The 23,443-nt window shown below is 43.2% G+C and overlaps 1 protein-coding gene across 1 annotated transcript in view; it reads left to right on the top strand.

Annotated features, from left to right (window-relative positions):
* GOLGA5 (golgin A5) overlaps positions 1-23,443 on the top strand; it is a 933,889-nt gene that overhangs the window by 163,564 nt on the left and 746,882 nt on the right. Inside the window, exon 4 of the mRNA XM_044074573.1 lies at positions 8,513-8,732. Within this exon, the coding sequence (XP_043930508.1) occupies positions 8,513-8,732 (220 nt within the window). The remainder of the gene's footprint in view (positions 1-8,512; positions 8,733-23,443) is intronic.

The following is a 23,443-nucleotide window of genomic DNA, read 5'->3' as shown; positions in this document are numbered from 1 at the left end:
GTTTTAGTATCTTTAGATAGCCAAGGTGCGATACGTTCCTTAGTTCTAATGAGTCGCTTAGGAGCGTGAGAGTCAAGTATTTTGAGGAAGGTGTCATTAAAGTATGACACGCTCTGATCTAAGGGTAGAGTTTTTAGGATGGACCAGTTACATGCATAGAGGTCTTCAAGAAATTGATCTGGGACAAAATTCTTGTTGTTCCTAACTAGTCTGGTGAGGGGGGGGTTTGTAGTTGAGCATTTGTGTTTAATAATAAAAGTGATAAGGTGGTCGCTAAGGTCGTTGGGGAGGGTCCCTGAGGTATAGTTTGAAGGATCCTTGTTAGTAAGGATCCAATCTAAGATGCTCTCCTTTTGTTGGGCATGTCCAATTCTAGTGGGGGAAAGAATAAGTTGGGAAAATCCATGTAAGTTAATGGGGAGTGGATTTAGTTGGGAGGAGTGGAGAGACCAGTCGATGTTAACATCTCCTAAAATAATCGCTTTCCTGGGGATAGAAGGTGGAAAGCCAACTAAGAGTTTGTTCTAAGTATTCAGCATTGTTGCCTGGAGGAAATAGATGACTATGAGATTAATACTTTTTGGTTGTTTAGGGATAGCTTTAGAGCAAGCAATTCCTGGTTATGGACTTTGGAGGTTGGAGTGGATTCCTAGTGATATTCAAGGAGTTCTTGAACATGACAGCTATTCCACCACCCTTTCTAGTAGTTCTGTCGGCTCTGAGGATATTATACCCAGGTGGGATGACTTCCTCATCCTTAGTGCTGGGTTTGAGCCAAGTTTCTGAGAGACACATGATGTCAGGGGAGTGGGTTGCAAGCAGAGCATGCAAGTTGTGTACTTTGTTATTAATACTTCTTAGGTTAAGGTGAAGCATACGTAGGGAGCCTGCTAGGCTACTAGCAGCATTCAGGGTTTGGGTCAATGTTAATGGTGGGGCCTGGGTTAGGGTGGATATCACCATCTTTTGTTATGGATTTTTTTAAATAATCAAGTATTCTTTGGAGTTTCATTAGTAGTTTAAGATGTTCCCTTGTTGAGGATATTTTCGGGTACCAGAGAGTAGGGTGGATACTGTTGGAGCACGCATTAATAGCAGGGTGATGAGAGGGTTGAATGACATTGGAGGTGTCATGGGAGTGCAGGGAGGTCTGACCATTAGGAAGTAGGTGCCTGCTGGGTCTAGGGTTTCGTACCTAGTTACCAGATAGGATAAGATAAGTAGTAATATTGTGAGGGGGAAGGTACTAAGAGCGTTTTTATCCATGGTGAGGGGGGGGGTTGGTAAGTGGTATTAGCTGGGGGAACTACCTTGCTGCAAATTGGTGTGTAACAGAGCAAGGAGGAGGGAGGAGGGAGTGACAGTGGGAGGGAAAAAGGGGTGGGCGGACTGGAGGAGTAGACTTTGTAGTGAAGACTGGTGGAGAAGTGGAAGGGAGTGGTACAGGGTGAGGGACAGTTGTAATTGGATGGTGGTAAGGGGGATGGGCTTAACGACCAATAAATGTAGAGGTAGTGGGGGCGGGTGGGAATAGGGGGCAGGGAGGGGCGCGGAGCGAGCCCGAGCGGAGCGAGGGCGGAGCGGGGATTACACCACAGGGATTTCCTTAGGTCTTAAGGTGACCGTATGGTTTATATATACTTTATTTATGATTTTAATATAAAGTAAGTTCTGTTTCGTAGAAAGTAAGTGTATAAAACACTTTTAGGTTGGGCGGTTCATTACCTTGAGCAACTATTAGGTGTTTTGTTTTACAGTCAATCACAGATGGTTAAATCTTTGTAGTGCATTCGCACTTGGAGTGGTCTTCTCAGGTCGGCGGCGGTATGTTGGGGAGCCCGCGGAGTGTTATTAGCTTGGGGGGCTGTCTAAAGTAGAGATAATGAAAGAAGGTTATTGTCGTTAGTTTAAAATAGTCTTAGTTTTGGTAAGAGACATAGGAAGGCATAAACATTAAATTGCACGTTTCAAACTGCTTTAACATTAGTGAAAAGCACGTGTACAAATAAACGCTACAAGGCAAAAGCAGCTGTACAAATCAGAAACCTAAGACCTTACATAGCCGTCTGGCAGCTCTAAACCGTTATTTAGAAAACCAACGTCTCAAACGGCTGGCTCTCCGGATGGATCCTGCTTCGGAGGCCACCCAAGAACCTCCATGTAAGAAGGCCAAGATGCCTAGGCCTTCATTGCCTGCCGCTTCGCACCCGGACACCCCGCTAACTACCGATGTAGGAATTGAGGATCGTTCTGCAGATCTGTCGCCTCCATCGACCTCCCTCTTGGAGGCCGCTGCACAGCTGACATCCGGCATGTCCACAGAGCTTTCTCAGACACCGACGCCTGTCGATGTCGAGGGGGAACCAGATTTGGGAGTTTCTTCGACCGGGATCCAAACCCAGCTCTAGACCGACTCCAACCAGAAAGAAGCAGAAAACTAAACCTTTTTCACCTGCTTCTGAAGCCTCTCCAGATTGGGAGGTCTTCACCTCCTCTCTTATGCAGGCCTTTATGGCCCTTAGGTCTTCTGCCTCACCCCCAACTAAATTGCCTCAGCTAAGCCCTAGGCCTACCTCTGCTTCTTCTATTCCTATGGCTCCCCTCCCTGAGGAAGAAGAACATGAATCTATCTACTCTTCCTCAGATGAATCCATCTCTTATGCATCCCAGATTGCATCTCCCAAGGAATATTACTCTCCTGATGAGGATTCTGTGGAAGGGGATTCTCCACCTGAAGACATTACATTTGGTGAAACCATCGCCAAACCATCTCCAAAATGAAAGACCACTTCAAATGGGATACTTCCCAGATGGCAGACACCCAAAAAAGATACTTTGAACTGCTGCAAGTGGAGTCCCCAACCCCTTCAGCTGTTCCCCCTGTTCTTCCTGCATACTTGGATGCACTTTCTGCAGCTTCTAGAACTCCTGACTCACAACCCCGGAACCTAAACACCCAGACCGTTTTTACAAGGTGCCAGAGGAACATAAATTCCTCATAAAGCCACCTTTAGCAGACCCAGCAGTGATTGCCACTGCCCCTGATAAACAGTCTAGGTTGTTACCTTCTGCCTCCCTATTGCCCACAGGTGAAAATAGCAAATCCATGGAGAGGATAGGCAAGAAGGTGTACACTTCCTCCACTTTGGCCTTCAGAGCCATTAACTATCAAACACACATGACCAAGTATGCCCTGGACTTAGTGTCCCAAGCCACCTCTATGTTGGCTTCTATTCCTGATAGTCCCATTAAAACTGATATCTCCTCCAAATTGTCCTTAGCACTGCAAGTGGCTAGACACACTATAACATGCAGCTATGATGCTGCAGAAGCTTCTGCTCGCTCTGCAGCATCAGCATCTGTCCTTAGGAGATATTCTTGGCTTAGACTACAAAATCTGCCAGAGGACTTCAAGTCCAAAATCTTGGATGCTCCCCTGGATCACAACTTTCTTTGGAAAGCAATCTGCAGACCTATTTAAGAATCTGCAAGAAAAAAGCAATGAGTTACAGGTTTTTAAACATCTCCTGGTATCCCCTATACCCAAATTTTATATGAACTACCCAGCTAAGACTATCTTTGTTAGGCGTAACCCGCATTTTTCTGCCTCCTCCTCCAGACCCAGAAGATGAACTAGAAGACATTCCTCATCCAGGCCCACTAGCCCACCTCCTCAACGTAGACAGCCCTTTCAGGACAGGGGAGGTCCCAAGAATGTGTGACTGCCTTGCTCATCTGCCCTTCTTAGCTCGCCTTACCCACTGTTTCCCCTTCTGGCAGAAAATCATCACAGACCAGTGGGTATTAAACATTATTTAAAAAGGATACTTCCTATCCTGGAAACAAATTCCCCCCTGGAAAGGCTTTCCACCCCCCCCCCCAAAAAAAATGCTATCTTCTTCCACAAATTTTGTCAGACCTGCAACAACAAGGCACAATAGAGCTTGTTCCCACAGGGCAAGAAGGAAAGGGATTCTACTCCTGTCTGTTCCTGGTCCCTCGAAAGGACGGACCCTGGAGACCCATTTTGGATCTCTCCTTCCTAAACCCTTTATCTGCAGGTACCATCCTTCAAAATGCTGTTACTGCCCACTCTCTTGGTCTTCATAGTCACCTTGGACCTAAAAGATGCTTACCCTGCACATTCCTATCAGGGCCAGATGTTTCCTGTGTTTCTCTGGCCCATCATCGCACTTCCAGTTTACGGCCTTGTCCTTTGGATTATCCAGCCCCAAGAGTGTTTACAAAGTGCCTAGCCCCAGCCATTGCCTTCTGCAGGACCCAAGGAATCCAGATTTACCCATATCTGGACAACATCCTTATCCGGGCACAGTCAGAAGATTCCCTCTTAAGACATCTACACTTCACTATGTCCCTTCTACAAAGCCTAGGGTTCACCCCAAACCTCAAGAAGTCTTCCCTGAACCCAGACAAGGACAAGATATTCCTAGGTTGCAGAATCAATACAGACCGAATGAAAGCCTTTCTCCCACAGGACAAGGTTGTATCTCTAGCTTTCCACTTCCAGGAAGTCTTGTTCTCCCAGACAGTCACTGCAAGGCAATTCTTTCGACTCCTGGGATTGATGGCAGCAACCATTGGCCAGAATGCATATGCGAAAACTGCAATGGTACCTCATAAATATCTGGTCACAACACCAGAATCACTTGGAACAAGTTATTCCCCTTCTTCTCTGTTTAAAGAAGGAAATCATTTGGTGGATCAAGCAAGTACAACTAAACCCGGGCCTTCCACTGCAACCTCCCCAACCCATACAAATATTGCATACAGATGCCTCAGACTCAGGTTGGGGAGCCACCTTGCACTCTTGCAGAGTCCAAGCCTAGTGGCAACCTCCCATGAAAACCAAACACATCAATTTAAAGGAGATGACAGCAGTTCTTTTAGCTCTGCAAACCTTCTTATCCCTACTGCTACCAGGTCCTCTTATGATAGTGATGGACAACACCACTGTAATGTGGTACATCAACAAACAGGGAGGTACCAAGGCATACCAATTGTGCAGGCTAGCCCTACTAATTTGGGACCTAGCATCCCAGCACAACATATCCCTGCAAGCCAGCTACATCCCTTTGCAGGACAACAAGCAGGCAGACCTCCTGAGCAGAATATACTCTCCTTAACACGAATGGATGCTGGACAGGCTGGTCTTCCTAGACATAGTCCACCGGTGGGGCACTCCACAAGTAGACCTGTTTGCCTCCCCCCAGAACAGGCAACTGCAGACCTTCTGCACAAAGACTTACTCCCCCCAAACCTGGAGAGTAGACACCTTCAGTTTCAACTGGGAGGGAAAGTTCCTGTACGCCTTCCCCCCCTTCCCTCTGATTCAGAAAGTCCTTCTGAAAATCAGGAAGGACAAACCAAAAATCTTGCTAGTGACTCCCTACTGGCCAAGGCAGCACTGGTTCCCCCTTCTATACAATTTAGCCAAGGGCAATCACTGCAAGTTACCCCTCAAGGTGGACCTTCTGACACAAGACAAAGGAACTCTGCTACACCCACACTTACAAATGCTATCCCTGACTCTCTGGGTGATAAATTACTAACCCCATTCAGACACCACTACTCAGAGGACGTGCTGTCAGTCCTGAGGGAGGCCAGGAAACCCACTACTAAAAATCGCACCTTGCTAAATGGGAAAGATTTACTCAGTGGTGTCTGGGACAGGAAAGGGACCCTTATGAGGCTGACACCCCAGTAGTCCTCTCGTATATGTGTCAGCTTATAAAGGGTGGAGTTTCCTGTTCATCAGTGAAAGTGCACCTCTCCGCATTATCAGCCTGCTTACCTTTAGATCCTCCCTTGTTAGCCAGGCTACATGTGAAACTCTTCCTTAAAGGCGTCTTGCACATCAGACCACCTAATAAGCTTATTCCTCCTCCATGGGACCTGAACGTCATTCTGGAAAAACTCACCCAGCCCCCCCCTTCGAACCAGCTAATACAGCCTCTCTACAGTTTTGTACTTGGAAAACAGTACTGTTAGTGGCTATTACCTCTGCCAGAAGGGTTTCCGAGCTGCAAGCCTTAATGGCATGCTCACTTTACACCATTTTTTATAGGGACAGGGTCGCTCTGAGGACTAACCCTTTCTTCATGCCCAAGGTAGTCAGTTACTTATCTCTAAATCAATCCATTCACCTACCCATTTTTTTCCCTCTCTGTCTAACCAAGGAGAGAGGATACTCCATTCACTAGATGTCCTCAGGCAACTGAGATTTTACCTGGACAAGACTAAAGACATTAGGAAAGCCAAAAAACTCTTTGTATCTTTCCACTCCACGGCATTGGGCAAGGCAGTCACTAAACAGACCATTGCATCCTGGATTAGAATGGCAATCATTTTCTGTTACTCGCACCACGGAAAACCCCCTCCAGTTGGGGTTAAAGCACATTCCACAAGAGCAGTGGCCACTTCCAAGGCCTTCCAAAAAGGCATGGGCACAACTTCCATTATGGAAGCCAAACATTACAGATGGGACCAAATTTTCAAGGCACACGCAGGATTTGCCAGGGCAATCCTACAAGGCTTTGTGGAATCATTTTCTGCATCCGCCACACTTTCATCAAACTAAGCTTTGGTACTCTCCCACACCAAGAATACTGCAACATAGGAATAGAAGGACATAGAAAAGTTGTGTAAAATCTTACCATAACCATAGATGTCCTTCTCTTTCATGTTGCAGTATTCCTTCCCACTCACCATTCCCCCTCCCAGACTCTACCTGTCTATTTGCTCCCTGATGCCTCTCACCATTACAGAAGAGACCCAGGGCATTATACATGTCACCTTTGGCAGCCTATCCTGTTGGGCCATTGCTTAGCTTCAAGTTCTGAGGATTGTGCATGCAGACGTCACACACAGGTTCCCTGGTTTATGGCCCTACGTGTGATGTCGCACGCAGCTGCAACAGCCAAGCTGAAGCTTTTGTATAGGAGCCCACGTATGGGTCGCCCGAAGGGAGGAAATCCCACACCAAGAATACTGCAACATGGAAGAGAAGGACATCTATGGTTATGGTAAGATTTTACACAACTATTCTTTATTAAGCAACTATCAAGCCTGTACTGTATAAATATTAATTATCAGTTACTGTGTAAGGTCTGCCCTAGGCGTGAGTGCGTGCATGCGTGTGTGCCTTCTGTGGAAGGTTGGTCGCCGGGCTGGCAACTCGACACCGTAAAAACACCACTGCCAATCATGAGCAGACAAGGTGATATGCTGCGGCAACTCCTAACCGGGAAAAGCCGAAAGTGCGAAAGTTACTGTATAAGGTCTAATTCATGAAAATATTACATCTTGAAAAATAAGGAAATGCTCATCTTTCTGATCTTCTGCAGTAATTTTCAAAGGTCATTACTATGATTTTTTTATTGCTCAGAAGTTGTTTGACAAGTAGTTGTAAACATAATGAGTGTAAAGGCTGAGATTGCCTCGTTAGTTTGCCACGTGTGGTGAATCATGTAAAGCATCGAGTTACCTTGATTTTTTTTTTTATTTTTTGCTACCATTAACATTGGAGAGAACAATGACAGAAGCCAGATAATGCTGTTGCACTGGTTAGTTCCAGATTAGTAACGCTGGATAAAGTTTACTGTGAGCTCTGCTATATGGCAATTTAAAATCATGTAAATTGACCCTTTGATTGATATTCTGTGTAAAGTATGCTGTTACTTTAAGTTGTGTTAAACTGACCATTAAAAAATCTTGAATTGTATGCATTTTGAATTATTTCTGCAGCAGTTTGTGAGAGAGAAAAAATGTTGAGTGAATTCATTGTCTTAAAGTTCCAGTAAAATCCCAGTCTCCAAGTATCCATACAGACGTATAGTACACAGAAGCAAGCAACACCATCTCTTAGTTTTTGGACATTATTTGCATACTTTACTTGTGTTTTTTATGAAGCCTAACGGTGGTGTTGGTTTCATTGTCATAAAGTTGTGATGTATTTTAGGTGTTTCTTTTTAATATTTTAAAAGCCTTCTGCAGCGTTTTACCAAAAGTGAAAAATTTCTCTTCTCAGGGCAAATGTAAGACGACCACAAATTGTTTGCTATTCTGAGTATCTGGATTAAGTTAGTCAAAGTGTTAACTTGCCAGTCTTATAACTCCAAACCTCTATAAATAAAGAAAACTTCAGAAGTGTACCTGTGGTTAGAAGTGATTTTGTGGAAATTCAGTTCTTCCGCACAACGTAGTGTAGAAAGTATTTTTATTAACCGGGGAAAATGTAATTGCATTTTAAAAATGGAACAGATTTTTAAAAAAAAACTTACCTTCTGTGATACTAGTAGTTAGTTAGCAAATCTGGGCTCGTGCATTGTTTATATGATATTGTCAAAGTAAGAAATGTTAAATATACTAATTATTAACTAGGGGCCTGCGATGTTCTAATAAACTATAAGAAATATTTTCCAGAAGTACATAATGGATTCAATTTCCAAATAGAATGTTTCTAAAATGCTTTATAATGTATATTTTAAACCAGAACTTAACAAAGCACGAGAGAGATTAGACAAGTGGAATTCAGAGAACGTTATGACTGATCGTCACACACGAGAACTTCGGGCTCAGGTTGATGATTTGCTGGAAGCAGTTGCAGCTAAGGATTCTCAGCTAGCTATTCTTAAAGTGAGGCTTGATGAAGCAGACCAGTTGTTGAAATCACGAACAGATGCACTGGAAGCTCTGCAGAATGAAAGATCAAGGTAAGAATTACTTCTAATAAAGTCATAGTTGGAAGCTTCTATATTGCATAATACAATGTACATGAGTTGTATGTACACATACACATAACACATATATGGAAGGCTAATCTTCAATAAAAAAATACACAGTGTTGATCCACAAATGATCAACCAAGACAAACCTTGATCCCAATAGATTGAAAAAAATGTAAAAGACAGATGTGAGATGCCAATTTTCATTCTTCCATCAGCTGATGGGTTTGTATCCGATCCCTCAGATCCGACTCTGCCGTTGCTAAAGCTCATGGCAACCACAACACTCGAGCTTGTCCCTTATCCATAATGCACCAACACCAAGTTACCTCAGATCTTGTTTACTGCTTTACGTGAAAACGTGTGGTTGACCATAGCCCTCAAGCTTTTGTCAGTTAACTGTTATTATTACAGTTCTCAGATCTAGATATTTTCAAATTTCTCTTGAATTCTTAGTTTTTTTTTTGTTATCCCTTACACTATTATGCAGTGCGTACCTCTTAAATACTGTTGTTAGTGTTTATTTACTTTCTTTCTACACTTGGTGTAGCTCCCTTTTGCTACAATTGCTGTTAGTTTTTCTGTTTCTTCTTCTGTCTCTCCTGATATATATATATATATATATATATATATATATATATATATATATATATATATATATATATATATATAAAAAATCTGTTCTTACTTGTATTTGCCTTTTCTTTTATAGTTTTTTTGTTGTGGCACAAAAAGCCTCTGTTGGGGTTAAGAAATGCTTAAAGTGTGGGCAAAAAACTTCCCATGTCTAATGCCCACTCTGTGTGTCTGTGTGTGTACTTCCTGGGACTGTTGCATCTTTGGGAAGATTGTTCCATATGCCATGGATTCAACCCTAGGGTGCTTGTAGACAGGGGAAAAAAGCTCATTTTAAAAGGTTTGTTACCGTCTGCCTTTGGATAGGCTATATTGGAGATCAGTCTCCCAAAACTAAACATTCAAAAACTCCGTAACCTTCTACATCTTCTATGGTTTCAGAGCCATCCAAGAAAAGAGCCAAGATGGATCTGACCTCACCTTCTGATCCAAAAAAGAAAATTATTGATGGACCCGACTTCCTCGGATCTGACAAAAAAGGTATTGGATACGTCTGCTTCCATTCCTAACGGTTCATGTGTTATTCATTTACCCAAAACAAGATACTTACCTTCTGTGGATCCAGTGCCCTCAAGGGGGCTTTCACCTTTCTTGGAGCATCACCAACCCAGGCCCCCCTCTATTGTTTCCACTCATTCTTTCAGAAGTTTGACAGAAGAAGGTGTAGAAAGAGTGGTGCGGAAGATCCTCTTAGAGCAGAGTCAGATTGGTGTCTTACCGGCTCCTACCCCTTCGGGTCATGAGGTCCATTCTTCGACCACACATTAACAAGTTTCTCCTCTGATTCCATCAACTGTCTCAGAGTTCTTGGAAATGAGCTGTCTTGCTCCATCTGGCTAAGATCTGAAGATAGCAATATCTTTGATTCTGAAGCTTGCTCTCAGTGCTTTGGTTCAGTCAGATCCAGAGAGCTCTCAGAGCAAAGCTTCCCTGTTAGATCTGAGGTGTTGCAGTCTACTCCAAAGTTGTTGGAGCCGTCTCTGCACCTCGAAGCCTCGGCACTGGATTGCTCAGCTCCAGCTTCCACCTCAGGAAGATTTGCTTTTTGGAGCGGGGGAGGACAGCAGTCCAAAAGCTTGTCTTTTCAGATCCAAGGTTTTATCTGTCTCCTGGGAGGTCTGCCTTCGAAGCTGTGAAGAGGGTTTTGTCTGCCTCTGCAGAACAGACAGATCCAACCCCCTTGGATCTTCAGCCTTCTACCTTGATGTCCCTGTTCTCAGAGCCTCATCAGTCTTTGCCACAGGGACAGCCAGTCTGAGACTCCCGGGCTTCCTAGCAGGGTAACTCAATTTCTTCTGATACCTCCCCAGAGCATCCCACTGAGGAGGTCTGTAGGAAGAAGACATATAAGAGGAAACATGGACTCCCCAGAGGAGTCAGTCACACAAGATACAGACTTCGATGAAGTTGAAGGGTCCCCAAGGTCACCTCCTGAAGATGTCTCCTTTGAAGACATCCTTGAGATCATAAAGCAGAGAGGTGTCTGGACTCCTAGCAACCCTTCATCTGGGGAGTGTGTATTTCTGGAGGCTTTCGGTACTGGCCCATCTACCTCCTGGGTTACTGAGGCCACCAACGAGCTTATTGAGTTAGTCTGTCGGCGGGCGTGGAGGAACCCAACACAGTTAAACCGATACTTAGGAGACTGTACAAGATTATGGCACCACCTTTGGATAAGCAGTTTTGGGGTAAAGGGGTGCCTTTCGATGCCATGGTCATGGCGGAGGCTACTAAAAAGGAACTTGCAGAGGAGTGTTTCACTGTGCATCCCCCAACAGGGAGTCTAGGGCAATAGCCAGGCTTGGGAAGTGTTTGTGCTTCAGCAACCTTCACCTTAAGGTTGCTGAATTATTTGGCACATTTTACAAGATTACAGAGGGATTTGATTAAGGAACTCTCAAATACCCTCTCAGGATCCATTTCTGCAGAGGTCCAATCACCTGTAACTTCTCAGTTGGCTACCCTGCAATCTGTTTAAAATTGTTTCATGAGGCTCATTTCCATGCAGCCGAAAGAACCTCAAGGGAAACTGGTTCAGGCATTTCCATCCAGGAGATATGCCTGAATGCACTTATGTGATTTTGTGGAGTACTTCAAGTCTGTGTTTATCAATGCTCCTTTTGATGGCATTTCTTTGTTTGGCCCCAAAGTGAAGGACAAATTATCCAGGTGTAAGACTGATGGAAAGACCCTATCTGCCATGGACGTACATTTCTTGACACCTCAAAGATCCTTTTCCTAGGAATCGGGTGGCTGGAAGATGTGGTTCAAGAAATCCCAGGGGCAAAAGAGGGAACTCCAGTGGTCGACGCTGCCACATGGCAGAGGTGGCCTGCAAAACCAGGGGTCCAGAAATTCTCTCTTTGACAGACCCTACCAGTGGTCCTGAAAAGGAGGCCCAGTTTTCTATCTCTGGGGACAGTTGGGAGTCTATTAATCCTGCACCAGAGCCTGGCTAGACATAAATGATGCTTGAGTGCAGAGGATTATTTCCAGAGGTTGTATAATACCGTTTTCCCTCCCACCTCTTATCTCAAGAAAAATCCCCGATGTTCACATGGGTACTGGCTCGAAGATCTTCCTCAAAGTCTCAGGCACAAGTTGAAACATTGCCACAAAGACAAGTACTTGGAGACCAGATCCGGACCCAGAACTTTAGAAACTCTCATGTTGTGAGCTTGCCTTTGATTACAGAGGGTTGAGACCTTGAGTAGTTCTCTGTTTCACTTAAGGACTTTGAGATTGGGTATAGTCAACTCCAACCGTGAGGGAAGGGTAGTATCCCCAATGTTCTTGTGCCATGCCACCTTTGAATAATTGGCTGGAGATGGGTCCCTTGAGTCATATGGTCACAGATTCAAGTTACTTGGGACTGTACTTTTGGTTACAGCCCCAGACCCATGTGGGCCAGCAGGTTCATGTTAAGGCAGGCCCATCTGGTCTTTCCACATCAAGGCTAGCTTTTTTGAATGTGGACATCAAACAGATATTCGTCTTCTGATTAAAACACTTGATTTGTTATGGTGGGACTGTACATTAGGAAGCTTGGCTTAGCACATGCTAGTTTGGGTGCAAGTCTTTCCCTAACTCGCTGCTTTTGGCTAACTTGTGCATTACTTCCAGTTTCATTTCCCCCAGTACTGGTCCATCACATACTGCTGTCCCTCATGAGAGTACACTTCCAGATAAGGGTGATATAGGTATTCTGCCATCCTCTAAGTCTTACAAGGCTTCCAACAATGTTGAGGCTACTGTTTCAGTGGTGGACAAGGATAATGAGTGCAGTCTGGTGTCCATATCTTTTGCCAGATAATATCAGCAAATGAAGCATAGCTTGGACTGGCTTTGGGCCCATTGTTCCTTACTTCTCTTCAAAAAAATCTGTTAGACTGCTGGAGAAAAAGCTTGAGAAGCCATATGCCTTCACACCTTTTGAGCCAGTTATTTAGAACATTGTCAAGACAGTTTAGAGGTACCTAGAGTCACCACTGTTGGCTCTGAAAATGTCTGAGACACTTAGCAAGCCACTAACTTGAGTGAGCAGGTGAACATACTAACCATTCCATTGATATTTGAGTTGTGACCTCTTTGTCAAAGGCAGTACCCAAGACCACAGCATTTTAACGTCATGCCACAAGTCGAATAGTGTCTGAGTCTTAATCCGGTATGAGCCCTTATCTGCAAACCTCATGTGTCCCAGTTCCATTCTCTGCTTGTTAAGATAGTGCAGGCGAAGCTCAAATACCTCATTGAGTCTGGACTCATGGAGTAGCTTTGGGAATTTTGACTGTATCCTGGGATATGGTGGGATATTTGTACTGTATTGCAGTTTTGATTTTGCTAACAGTTTAATTAGGGCCACACTTCCCACTGCATAATGGTGTGGCTGGGATTGTTCTCTCTCAAAGAGGAATTTGAGAGCAAGGTCCTGGACATATACACTGTGGGGGGGGGGGTGCTCTTTGCTTAGCCCACATGGAGCTTGCTCATGTTCCTTCTAAGAAGGAAACAGACCTTCACTTTTGTGGAGGGCCTTTATGATATCATTCTTGCCATTCCTACCCCTTCCCCTGCTAGATCAGGCAACCCACCATCACGCCTCATATAGTGTCCTCCCAACCTGATAGCCAACTGTAGTCCTCATTCCATTTTGGGAATTTCTGTGAGGAGTGGTTTTCCAAATTCACCCTAGTCTGAAGAACTGTTAGGACGGACCACTGCATTCTGGATATGAGCATCTTTAACTATATGCTGGAGCTGTTCAGCCCTCTTCCAGAAAGGGCTTTGTTGGTGGATTAGTCTGTTTTTGCAGAACTCTTGCGTCAGGCCCAGATGACTGCTTAAAATGACCAGAGGTGGTATACTGATACTGGAAGAAAAGTGCATGTTTTATTTCCGCATATTTTGCTCCCAAGTTAAATGGATGTTTTTTGTTTGGTTTAGAACTTGACTTCAACCAACATGTCATATACAACAGCCTCTGTAATTGTGTCAGTCATTTTCATCTATATAACCAGTCCTCCTGATTATTTTTCCTGTCTGTGCAACTTTGTTTCCTCTGGCTGAATCTGAAAGTGGTCCTATTAGAGCCATTATTCTACCATGGAAAATAAATAAGAGAATAAAATAGATATGTATTGTACTGCAGATCATGCCATTGCTTCTACAGGGTGCTTGGATGGTATCACTGGACATGATGGACATCTTTGGCACATCAGCATTTGAGATCCACATAGGAGTCTTCTGTTTGCTTTGATTTGTCATAGGTTTATAGGTAGGTACTAGGCTATCGGCCCAAGGGCCTAAGTGAGCCTAGCCAACAAGGTTACCTGGCTTACGCCACCCAAGAAAGTTAATTTCCTGTGCCCTGTTGAGCAGAGCCACAGAAGTGATCCCTGGGGTGTATTTCCTATTTTCCATCCACTCATCAAGATTTTTCCTGAAGAATGCTAATGAGGAACTTTGCTTGACATAGATGGGTAGCTGGTTCCAGAGTATAGGATGTCTCTGGGACTGGAATCTATCCCTCCAGCATGTCCTGTTTATTGTGGTTACAAGGTTTAGGTCCCTAGAGCATGTAGCTCGGAGGGATTGGGATTTTTTAGGTGTAGCATGTCCAACAGCTCTGGGTTTAACATAGCTTTATATGTTAGGCAGAGATCTCCTCGGAGTAGGCAATATGCTACAGAGTAAAGCTGGAGGTTTTTGAGACTGTCAGTATAGGGCATCTGTTTGAGGGCAGTAATCCTCTTTGTAAGGTACTTCTATGGCCTTTCCAGGTGCTGCAGATGTCTTGTGAGGTACATTCCAAAAGGGGCGGTGTACTCTATAATGGGTCTAATGAGTGCCAAGTAATGGGGAACAATGACCTCTCTCTTCCTGGATGGGAACCGTTTTGTGATGAGGTGTGCCACATAGAAGGATTTCCTGATTACTGTGGCAATGTGATTATCAAAGGAGAGACTACTGTCCACCTGGGTCCCAAGGTCTCTTGTCACACATTCAGCATTAAGTAGACTGCCGTTTATGTGGTAGTTCATGGGTACAGAGTTTTTACCAAAGGGGATGACAATGCACTTTTTGGCATTGAGCTTGATGCCATGCCTTTGATGCCAGGCATCTGTCTCAGTGAGGCCCTTCTGTAGGATGTCCACATAATTTGGGGACTCTACTATGGCTCCTAGTTTGCAGCCATCTGCAAACTTCGTTAGCCAGAGGCCTTATGTGTTAGCCTGTACTTCAGAGAAGTAGATACCAAACAGTAGAGGTCCCAGGACTGAACCCTGTGGTACTCCACTTGTCAGTGGTTTGAAGTCAGATTTGGAGTCTGCAACTTTTACAATATGGGTTCTGTCAGTGAGAACGTTGACAACCCATCTTGTGGCATAGGGATTTATACCTAGTTTAGTGAGTATTAGCTATAATTCCAGAATGGGGGATGGTGTTGAAAGCCTTGGCGAGGTCAAGATAGGCTGTGTGAACCACCTTACCCTCCTCTACGGCTTTGGTGACTGTCTCAAAGAAGTCGATTAGGTTTAGAAGCCATGATCTGCCTTACAGAAACATGAACTGGGTGGGGTCTGGAGTTTGGAGGTTACCAAGGTCTTTGCTTATGAGTTCCATGGTCATACGTTCCATGGCCTTGCAGACCAGGCTCATCAGGCTAATAGGGCGATAGTTCACAGGATCAGTGGTGGCTCCCCCTTTGTGGAGTGGGATAACTGTTGCTGTGCGCCATTCATTTGGGCACAAAGCCTGACGTGAGACTATGACTGAACATGGTGCTTAGGTGGGGAGCCAGTTCATTCTGAAGTTCTTGTAAAACGCAGCCTGGGATGTTGTCCAGTCCCATGTATGCTGTGTTTCTTATTTTAGAGAGTGCAGCTTTTACCTGCATAGATGTGATTACAGGGACTCTGCATTCTTCCTGTATAGATATGGGCCCTTTAGGGGGTGAGAGGGGGGTAAAGTTAGCACTAAACCTATCTGCCAGGATGTTGTCAATATCAGTTGGTTCTGTAATTTTCATGCCGTTGTGCTGTAACTCAGAGCAGATCTGGGTGTTGCCATTGAGATTCTTGACCTAGCTATAGAATGCTTTGTGGTTGCCCTTGGAATCAGTGGCGATTTTGTTTTTGTAGGTAGCTTTGGAGGATCTTATAAGGGATCTCTGCTTCTTACTGAGGCTGACCAGGGAGCTCCTCCACTCATGGGATTTTACTCTCTTTTGCAACAGTTTCTTCCTTCTGTTGTAGAGTTTGTTTGTGGCAGGGGATTCCAGATTGTCTTCCTTTTTTTTTGGAGGATAGCGTTTTGGTTCTGTTTGGGATAGCACGATCCATGCACTTGTGTCAGTGCTTATAGGGTGTATTTGTGTAGGATTCAGCAGTCATAACTGTATTGTCCATCTGCATGGGTGTCGTGAAGTTTGCTACTTCTGTCTTAAGAAGCATGAAGTTGGCTTTGGAGAAATTTTTTACTGTGGTTTCCTTAATGGTGGGTGGGGGTGGGATGTGGATATCTAGGGTTATTAGCTTATGGTCAGATCTGACCAACGAGGAGATGACTTCAGGTGTGGAACACCGGTCACTCATGTTGGTAATGACTAGGTCTAGGATATTGTTGCCCCTGGCGGGGGTGTGTTTAAGTTGATCCAGGGCATTGCAATTTATGAATTCCAGAAAGCATTGAGCAAAGGAGTTGGTACGTGAGTGGTTTTCCCAGTTAATGGTGGGGTAGTTGAAAATCTCCCATTATTAGGGTGTTTGGTTGAACCCTAATATTTTCCAGTATATCAAGAAAAGAGGAGTGGGAATTCTGGGGCATGGTGGGGGATCTGTAGCAAGCTACAATTTGGATTGCAGTTTTGCCCAGAGTTAGTTGCACTTGGATAACCTCGGATGCATTATGCTGCACAACTAACCTGGAGGTGTGAATATCCTTAATGAATATGGACACATCTTTGCCTTTGGTGTTCTGGTCCAGGTTAGATGGCCGAAAAGTGTGGTATGAGTTATAGCCTGGTAATGCAGGGGTGCTTTCTAGAGCCTTGAACCAGGTCTCAGTCACTGCACAGATATAAATGTTCTCCATTTTAAAGATTGCCTTGAGTGAGTGCATTTTGAGATTTAGACTTCCAGCATTGAGTAGCATTACCCTCAGTTTTTGCTTGCCTGCTCCTGTTACGGTGGTGAATTTGTCATTTGAACCTTGCCTAAAAAAGGCACTATAGTGTCGGCAAGAGCCTTAGCCATTATCTGGAATCCCAGGGGCGACAGGTACAGGCCATCTCTGGAAAATTATCGTGGTCTGTCGACCATGTCATCCCAGGCAGACAGATACTGGATCCCCTTTGAATGACACCAGAAGCTTAGCCATTTGTTGAAGTCATCACTGCCAGCACAGGGGGCTGCAATTGGCTGTTGTGGCTGAAGCTTTACCAGAGAAGGGCCTCCTGTTGCTCCCTTTGGATGCTTCTTGGGAGACATTAACTAAAGTTGATCATAAGTAGAAGTCAGCTGTGACCTCAGCTCAGTGGAACTCCTTCACTGGGGTAGAGTTGGACATGCTCCAGTGTCACTCATTCCTACCCTTAAAGAAGGCCCAGGAGATCATGGTTTTGGCATCTTGGGTAAGGATGTTCCATTTTTTGTGAAGACCTTTATGATCTCATTCCTGCCACTCCTACCCCTTCTCTTGCTAGATCTGGCAGCCCACCATCATGCATCATGCAGTTTGCTATCGGGTTGTCTCAGTAGTTTAGATCCCCAGGTATGTGAATGAGCTGGTGGATAGTGTGTGTGATGGGTCCCCACTTCTGTCTTGGAGTTTCCGTTCAGTCTCTTCCACTTGTAGGTCACTCAGGAGATCAGCCTTTTTAGCTCTCTGTAGAACTGAATGGAACAGGGAGGATGAGGCAGCAGTGGATGCATTCTCCCTTCTGTGGCACTGGAGATTGCTGTGCATGTTGCCTCTTTCTTGCTGATTACATGTCTAATTACAGAGTTCGTGGAAGAATGACTAAAGCTCAATTTCATCACTTTGTGGTGGCTGAGAAGGGTATGATTTCATATTCTAAAAGTCCCTTGCAGTGTATGAAGAACTGTTAGTTCCTGCCAGGGATGTCCACCATATTTTGCAGGAGAGGAATATTCAGCTTGACCACAGGTCTTGGTTTCTGTATAGACCCCTTATTCTTCCAGATTTGTTCTCCATGGTCGTAGAGGAGATTGTCAAGCAGAAGGCTTCCAGGATATTTCAGACATTTAATTTCAAGTGGAAATGGTTCTCATTTGGCTGGAATTATACCCCTGCTACCCTGGTCAGTCAAGATTTAGGTGAGTCTGAGGCATCTTGTACACGTGATGTGGTTCTGAGTTATTCTGTGGTCAGGTTGCATTTGTCCAAAACTTCTACCATCTGTAACCTTTGTAGAAGGCAAGATAACATCCCTCTGTGGGACTGATAGCCAGGATTGTCCATCTAGAGCTTGAGTCTGGTAGCTTAGTGACATTGAAATTTGTTTTTTAGAAAACTCTCTTCATGGTGGCTTGTCACCTCTGAGCAGCACATTTCAGAGCTATAATTGCTGACTTCTTTGCTTTTGGTGATCTCCATGAACCAGTCCATCAGTTTTCCTGGTTATCTTGACTGTGGCAACAACCAAACGATTGAAGGCCCTTCTTTACCAGTGCAGACCAGCAGCTCAGGTATGTATCTGAGGCAGGTGCATAACATCACAAGCTATGCCAGCTGCTTGTCTCATTTGCTTTTCGGGAGGGAAGGTTGTATTGCTGTCAAGCAGATGGTTTGTAGACTGGCTAAGAGATGTCAAAGGACGAGTCAGTTGACAACAACTGGCAGATGCTACAGTCTGAGTACACTGTGCAGGGAGAGTGGTTGCCATCGCTGCTTGCTTCAAGAATATCACTGTTGTGGTTGTTTCTCCTATAGCTTTCATGGATTTTTGTTTTGGCTGTGACTGTCAGAATCCGGTCACATTTGGAAATGCTCTGTGACTCTGGCATGTGATTTGTTGCTTTATGCAGTCCACTTGCTCTTGACACTATAGTGGTATTGCTTAGGATTCATCAGTGCCTTGGAGTGAACAAGGAGATGAGTTGTCCTGTTGGTCATCTGATATGTTAAGAATATATCTGTTCAGGATCCTGAGATTTTTCTTGGTATCCACAAAAAAACTGAAATGCCGCAAAACAAACAAAACTTGAAAAAGGAAGCCGGCAAGATGATAAACCTCAGCAGATGCACCAATTCCAGACAAAGTGATGCTGATAAAACTGCAAGTTAAAATTTTATTTTAAGCTCAACAATAATAGGTTTTTCGTCAGTGTCCCACACCAACTTCATCAGAAAAACAAACAACACATTCCAGCTTACACCTTAATAAAAAGCTCATAAATCACATGACTACTTAGCAATTAAGCCAATACATTCACAACACCTGCTCGAACCCTTCCCTGAGGACTCAACCTTACTGAACAAGCAGTAAAAGGAATATCCATACTTTTGTAAGCCATTCTGAAATAGATAAAAAAATAGATGAAGAAATTAAAATGGATGCAATCTACAAAAATAAATACAATAAAATTACCTAACCAAACTTCTTAATTTTAAAATACAAGAAATGGATAGCATTCCATTTAAGCCTGGATAATGATAAGCTTCTAGTTTTAGTTGCCAAATTAATTCCTTTTGTTCTAAAAGTAACGTATCTGGACCCCCCCTATTGGAAGGAACTATCTGATCAATGACTGAAAAAGTAAATTCATGACCCGGGTATTCTTAACATGCCTGGCAAGCGCATTCTCCATCTTCTCTTTTTTGATGGCATAAAGGTGTTCATAAAGGCGTTCCTGAAGTTTCCTGTCAGTTTTTCCTATATAAAACACCGGGCATGAAGAGCACCTAGCCAAATATACCACATGTGAACTGGCACCGTTAAATCTATCCCTGATGGGGGTATTTGGTCTCCCCAATACTAAAAAAAGTCCCTGCTTTAATAAACCTACAGTATTTACACATATTGCATTTGTACATCCCCCTAACCGCTAACCGGGGCATGGTTCAATTTCATCTGTAGAATACTCCTCAGATTCAACCCCCTCCTAAACACCACCTTGGTTGTGATCTCAAACTGTGAGTTACCTTGCATGTCTAATCGTAAAATACTCCAGTTTTTCTTTATCATGGAGGAAATATCCCCTGCTTAATTTCCAGTTTATTTTTGGGAATCAGGTCATGATGCCAAAGGATTTTCACGTTCCAAGTACATTTAATCCCCCTTTACATCATTCTCTTTATATTTTTGAATGACTGTGTGACTTAGACATTCGTCATTTATTGAAATGTAAACGAATTGTTCCTTATAATATCAACAGAGATGAGAAGTGTCTTTTAGAATTGTTAACCAATTCTTCTGTGAGGGTTATGCAGCCAGACAAGGGGGGAGGACTGGTAGTGATGGAAGAGGTAGATTACATTCAGAGAATGGAAAATATTCTGGCATCTGAAACCTATAGGGAGGTTTCGAAAATGAGTTGAATCAGAGTGTGACCAGGGTCTGTACTTATTTCAATGACCTGTTCATTAATGGAGTCATTAACGTGGAAGTTTCTAACTATATCTGTACCTCTAACCCCAGGATACCTGTCCTGTTTGGCAATCCGAAGATTCATAAGAATGTGCATGACCCCCACATGCGCCAATTGGTGAGTGCAAGGGGCAGTGTGACTTACGCTGGGGCGAAGGTGGACACGATTTTGAAAAAGTATGTGTCCAATGAGTCCCACATTTCTAAAGACCCCTGGTCATTTCTTGAGAGGGTTAATCGTACTCCTTGTACAGGGGAGAGTAATTTCTTGACAATTGATGTTATTGATTTGTACTCTTCTATCCCTCATTCCATAGCGTTAGAATGGATTGAAGCTATCATGACCATTAAACAGGCACCTGCTGGGGACATTCTGATGATGAGGGAGTTATTGGACATCATTCTGACCTGTAATTTTTTTTCCTTTAACAATCGTTGGTTCCACCAATTAATAGGGGTCCCTATGGGGTCTCCTTGTGGGACCAGCGTTGCCAATTTGGTGATGACTTACTGGGAGAGAGAGTTTGTTTTCCCTAATCCTATCATCCAGGAGAAAACCCTGCTTTGCACTAGATTCTTGGATGATATTTTTATCATCCTACAGGGGGAGAGGGAAGTGGCTGAGACACTGTTAGATAGTTTTAATACCTCCACCAGTTTTTTGAAATTTACATTCAATTTTTCTATGGAGAGGATCTCTTACTTAGATGTGGAGTTATTTAAGGATATCCCTCTAGGCTGTTTTACTGCCAAAATTCATCGTAAAGTAACTTTTTCTAACAGTTATTTACATTTTGAGAGCAGTCACCCCTTCCATCAGAAGAGGTAGATAGTAAAGGGGCAGTTGGTGAGGGTGGCGAGGATGGTGTCTAAGTTCAGCGACTTCCTTGAAGAATGTGAGTTTATTCGTGGCCTTTTTTTGAACAGGGGATACCCGGACCATCTCATATCAGAATTGGTCAAGGAAATTTGCGGTAAGAGGAAGAATGGGTTCTACGTACCAATTGTGGGCAATAATGTAGCACCCCAGAACCCTGAGCCATCCCATATGCAAGCCCATGTGAATTACCTTTTCAGTTTTATTACAACTTTCAATGTTGATGCAGGGGATATTTCCTCCATCATAAAGAAAAATTGGAGTATTTTACGATTAGACATGCAAGGTAACTCACAGTTTGAGATCACACCCAAGGTGGTGTTTAGGAGGGGGTTGAATCTGAAGAGTATTCTACAGATGAAATCGAACCATGCCCCTTTTAGGGGGATGTACAAATGCAATATGTGTAAATACTGTAGGTTTATTAAAGCAGGGACCTTTTTTAGTATTGGGGAGACCAAATACCCCATCAGGGGTAGATTTAACTGTGCCAGTTCACATGTGGTATATTTGGCTAGGTGCTCTTCATGCCCGGTGTTTTATATAGGAAAAACTGACAGGAAACTTCAGGAATGCCTTTATGAACACCTTTATGCCATCAGAAAGGAGAAGATGGAGAATGCGCTTGCCAGGCATGTTAAGGAATATCCGGGTCATGAATTTACTTTTTCAGTCATTGATCAGATAGTTCCTTCCAATAGGGGGGGTCCAGATACTTTACTTTTAGAACAAAAGGAATTAATTTGGCAGCTAAAACTAGAAGCTTATCATTATCCAGGCTTAAATGGAATGTTATCCATTTCTTGTATTTTAAAATTAAGAAGTTTGGTTAGGTAATTTTATTGTATTTATTTTTGTAGATTGCATCCATTTTAATTTCTTCATCTATTTTTTTATCTATTTCAGCATGGCTTACAAATGTATGGATATTCCTTTTACTGCTTGTTCAGTAAGGTTGAGTCCTCAGGGAATGGTTTGAGCAGGTGTTGTGAATGTATTGGCTTAATTGCTAAGTAGTCATGTGATTTATGAGCTTTTTATTAAGGTGTAAGCTGGAATGTGTTTGTTTTTCTGATGAAGTTGGTGTTGGGACACTGACAAAAAGCCTATTATTGTTGAGCTTAAAATAAAATTTTAACTTGCAGTTTATCAGCATCACTGTGTCTGGAATTGGTGCATCTGCTGAGGTTTATCGTCTTGCTGGCTTCCTTTTTCATCTTTCTTGAAATGTCAGGAATACTCTTCTTTCACCCCCCCCCCCTGCTGATAAGTCTCCTTCAGCTACTACTGTTGGTTGTTCCTTGTAAATTGGGCAAGTATATGTAATTGTTGAATCACTTTTTGCTAGTGTAGTGTCAAATCTGTACTTTTATTTTTCAATTTACATAAGGTAAGCACTTTTGGCAATAAAGTGGATTAATAGGCTTTGAGGACTAAGTATCTGGTGCATATATAATCAACCGTGTGGATCTTACAGGAGTGTAGGTATCCCAAAACATGGGATTTTACAAAAATTGCTGAATTTCTATTGTTGGAAAGGAAGTACTCTACCTAGGAACCATCAAGAAAGGTTGTCTAGTAGATCAGTTGATGTTGTAAGAAATGAATGTTGACATTTCGTGTCCGACTAACAAAGAGTTGAATGAATTGAGACTGTGCCTTACTTCTGCTCTGCCTTCTCAGCTTTCTGTTTGATGTACCAGTATTTCAAGAAGACTACACATTCTGGGATGTTTTATGCATAGTCCATTGAACTTTTTATGCATAGTCCATTGAACTGTTACCTATCACTTACTGTGGAGGGAGCTGGTATGACTATACTTTTTATATTTCTTTCTATGTTATTAGCTAAAGTTTTATAAGGGTACATGACTAAAGGTCCACATTTAGTTGTTTCTTGTTTCATTGCTTACAAAATTTGCTGACTTTACTTCATATGGTAAAGCCAAGGTATGATAGAAAAACTATATTTAGCAGAACAACTCTTCAATACATAATTTAATAATTATATTAACATTGCTATGCTAGACTTTATCTAAAGGGATTGTTTATTTAATAATAGATTAATCATATCCG

Source organism: Protopterus annectens, chromosome 6.part0, assembly GCF_019279795.1.
Source record: "Protopterus annectens isolate FY-2018-M chromosome 6.part0, PAN1.0, whole genome shotgun sequence".
Classification (NCBI taxonomy): Eukaryota; Metazoa; Chordata; order Ceratodontiformes; family Protopteridae; genus Protopterus; species Protopterus annectens.
This window is presented reverse-complemented; position numbering and strand designations above follow the sequence as displayed.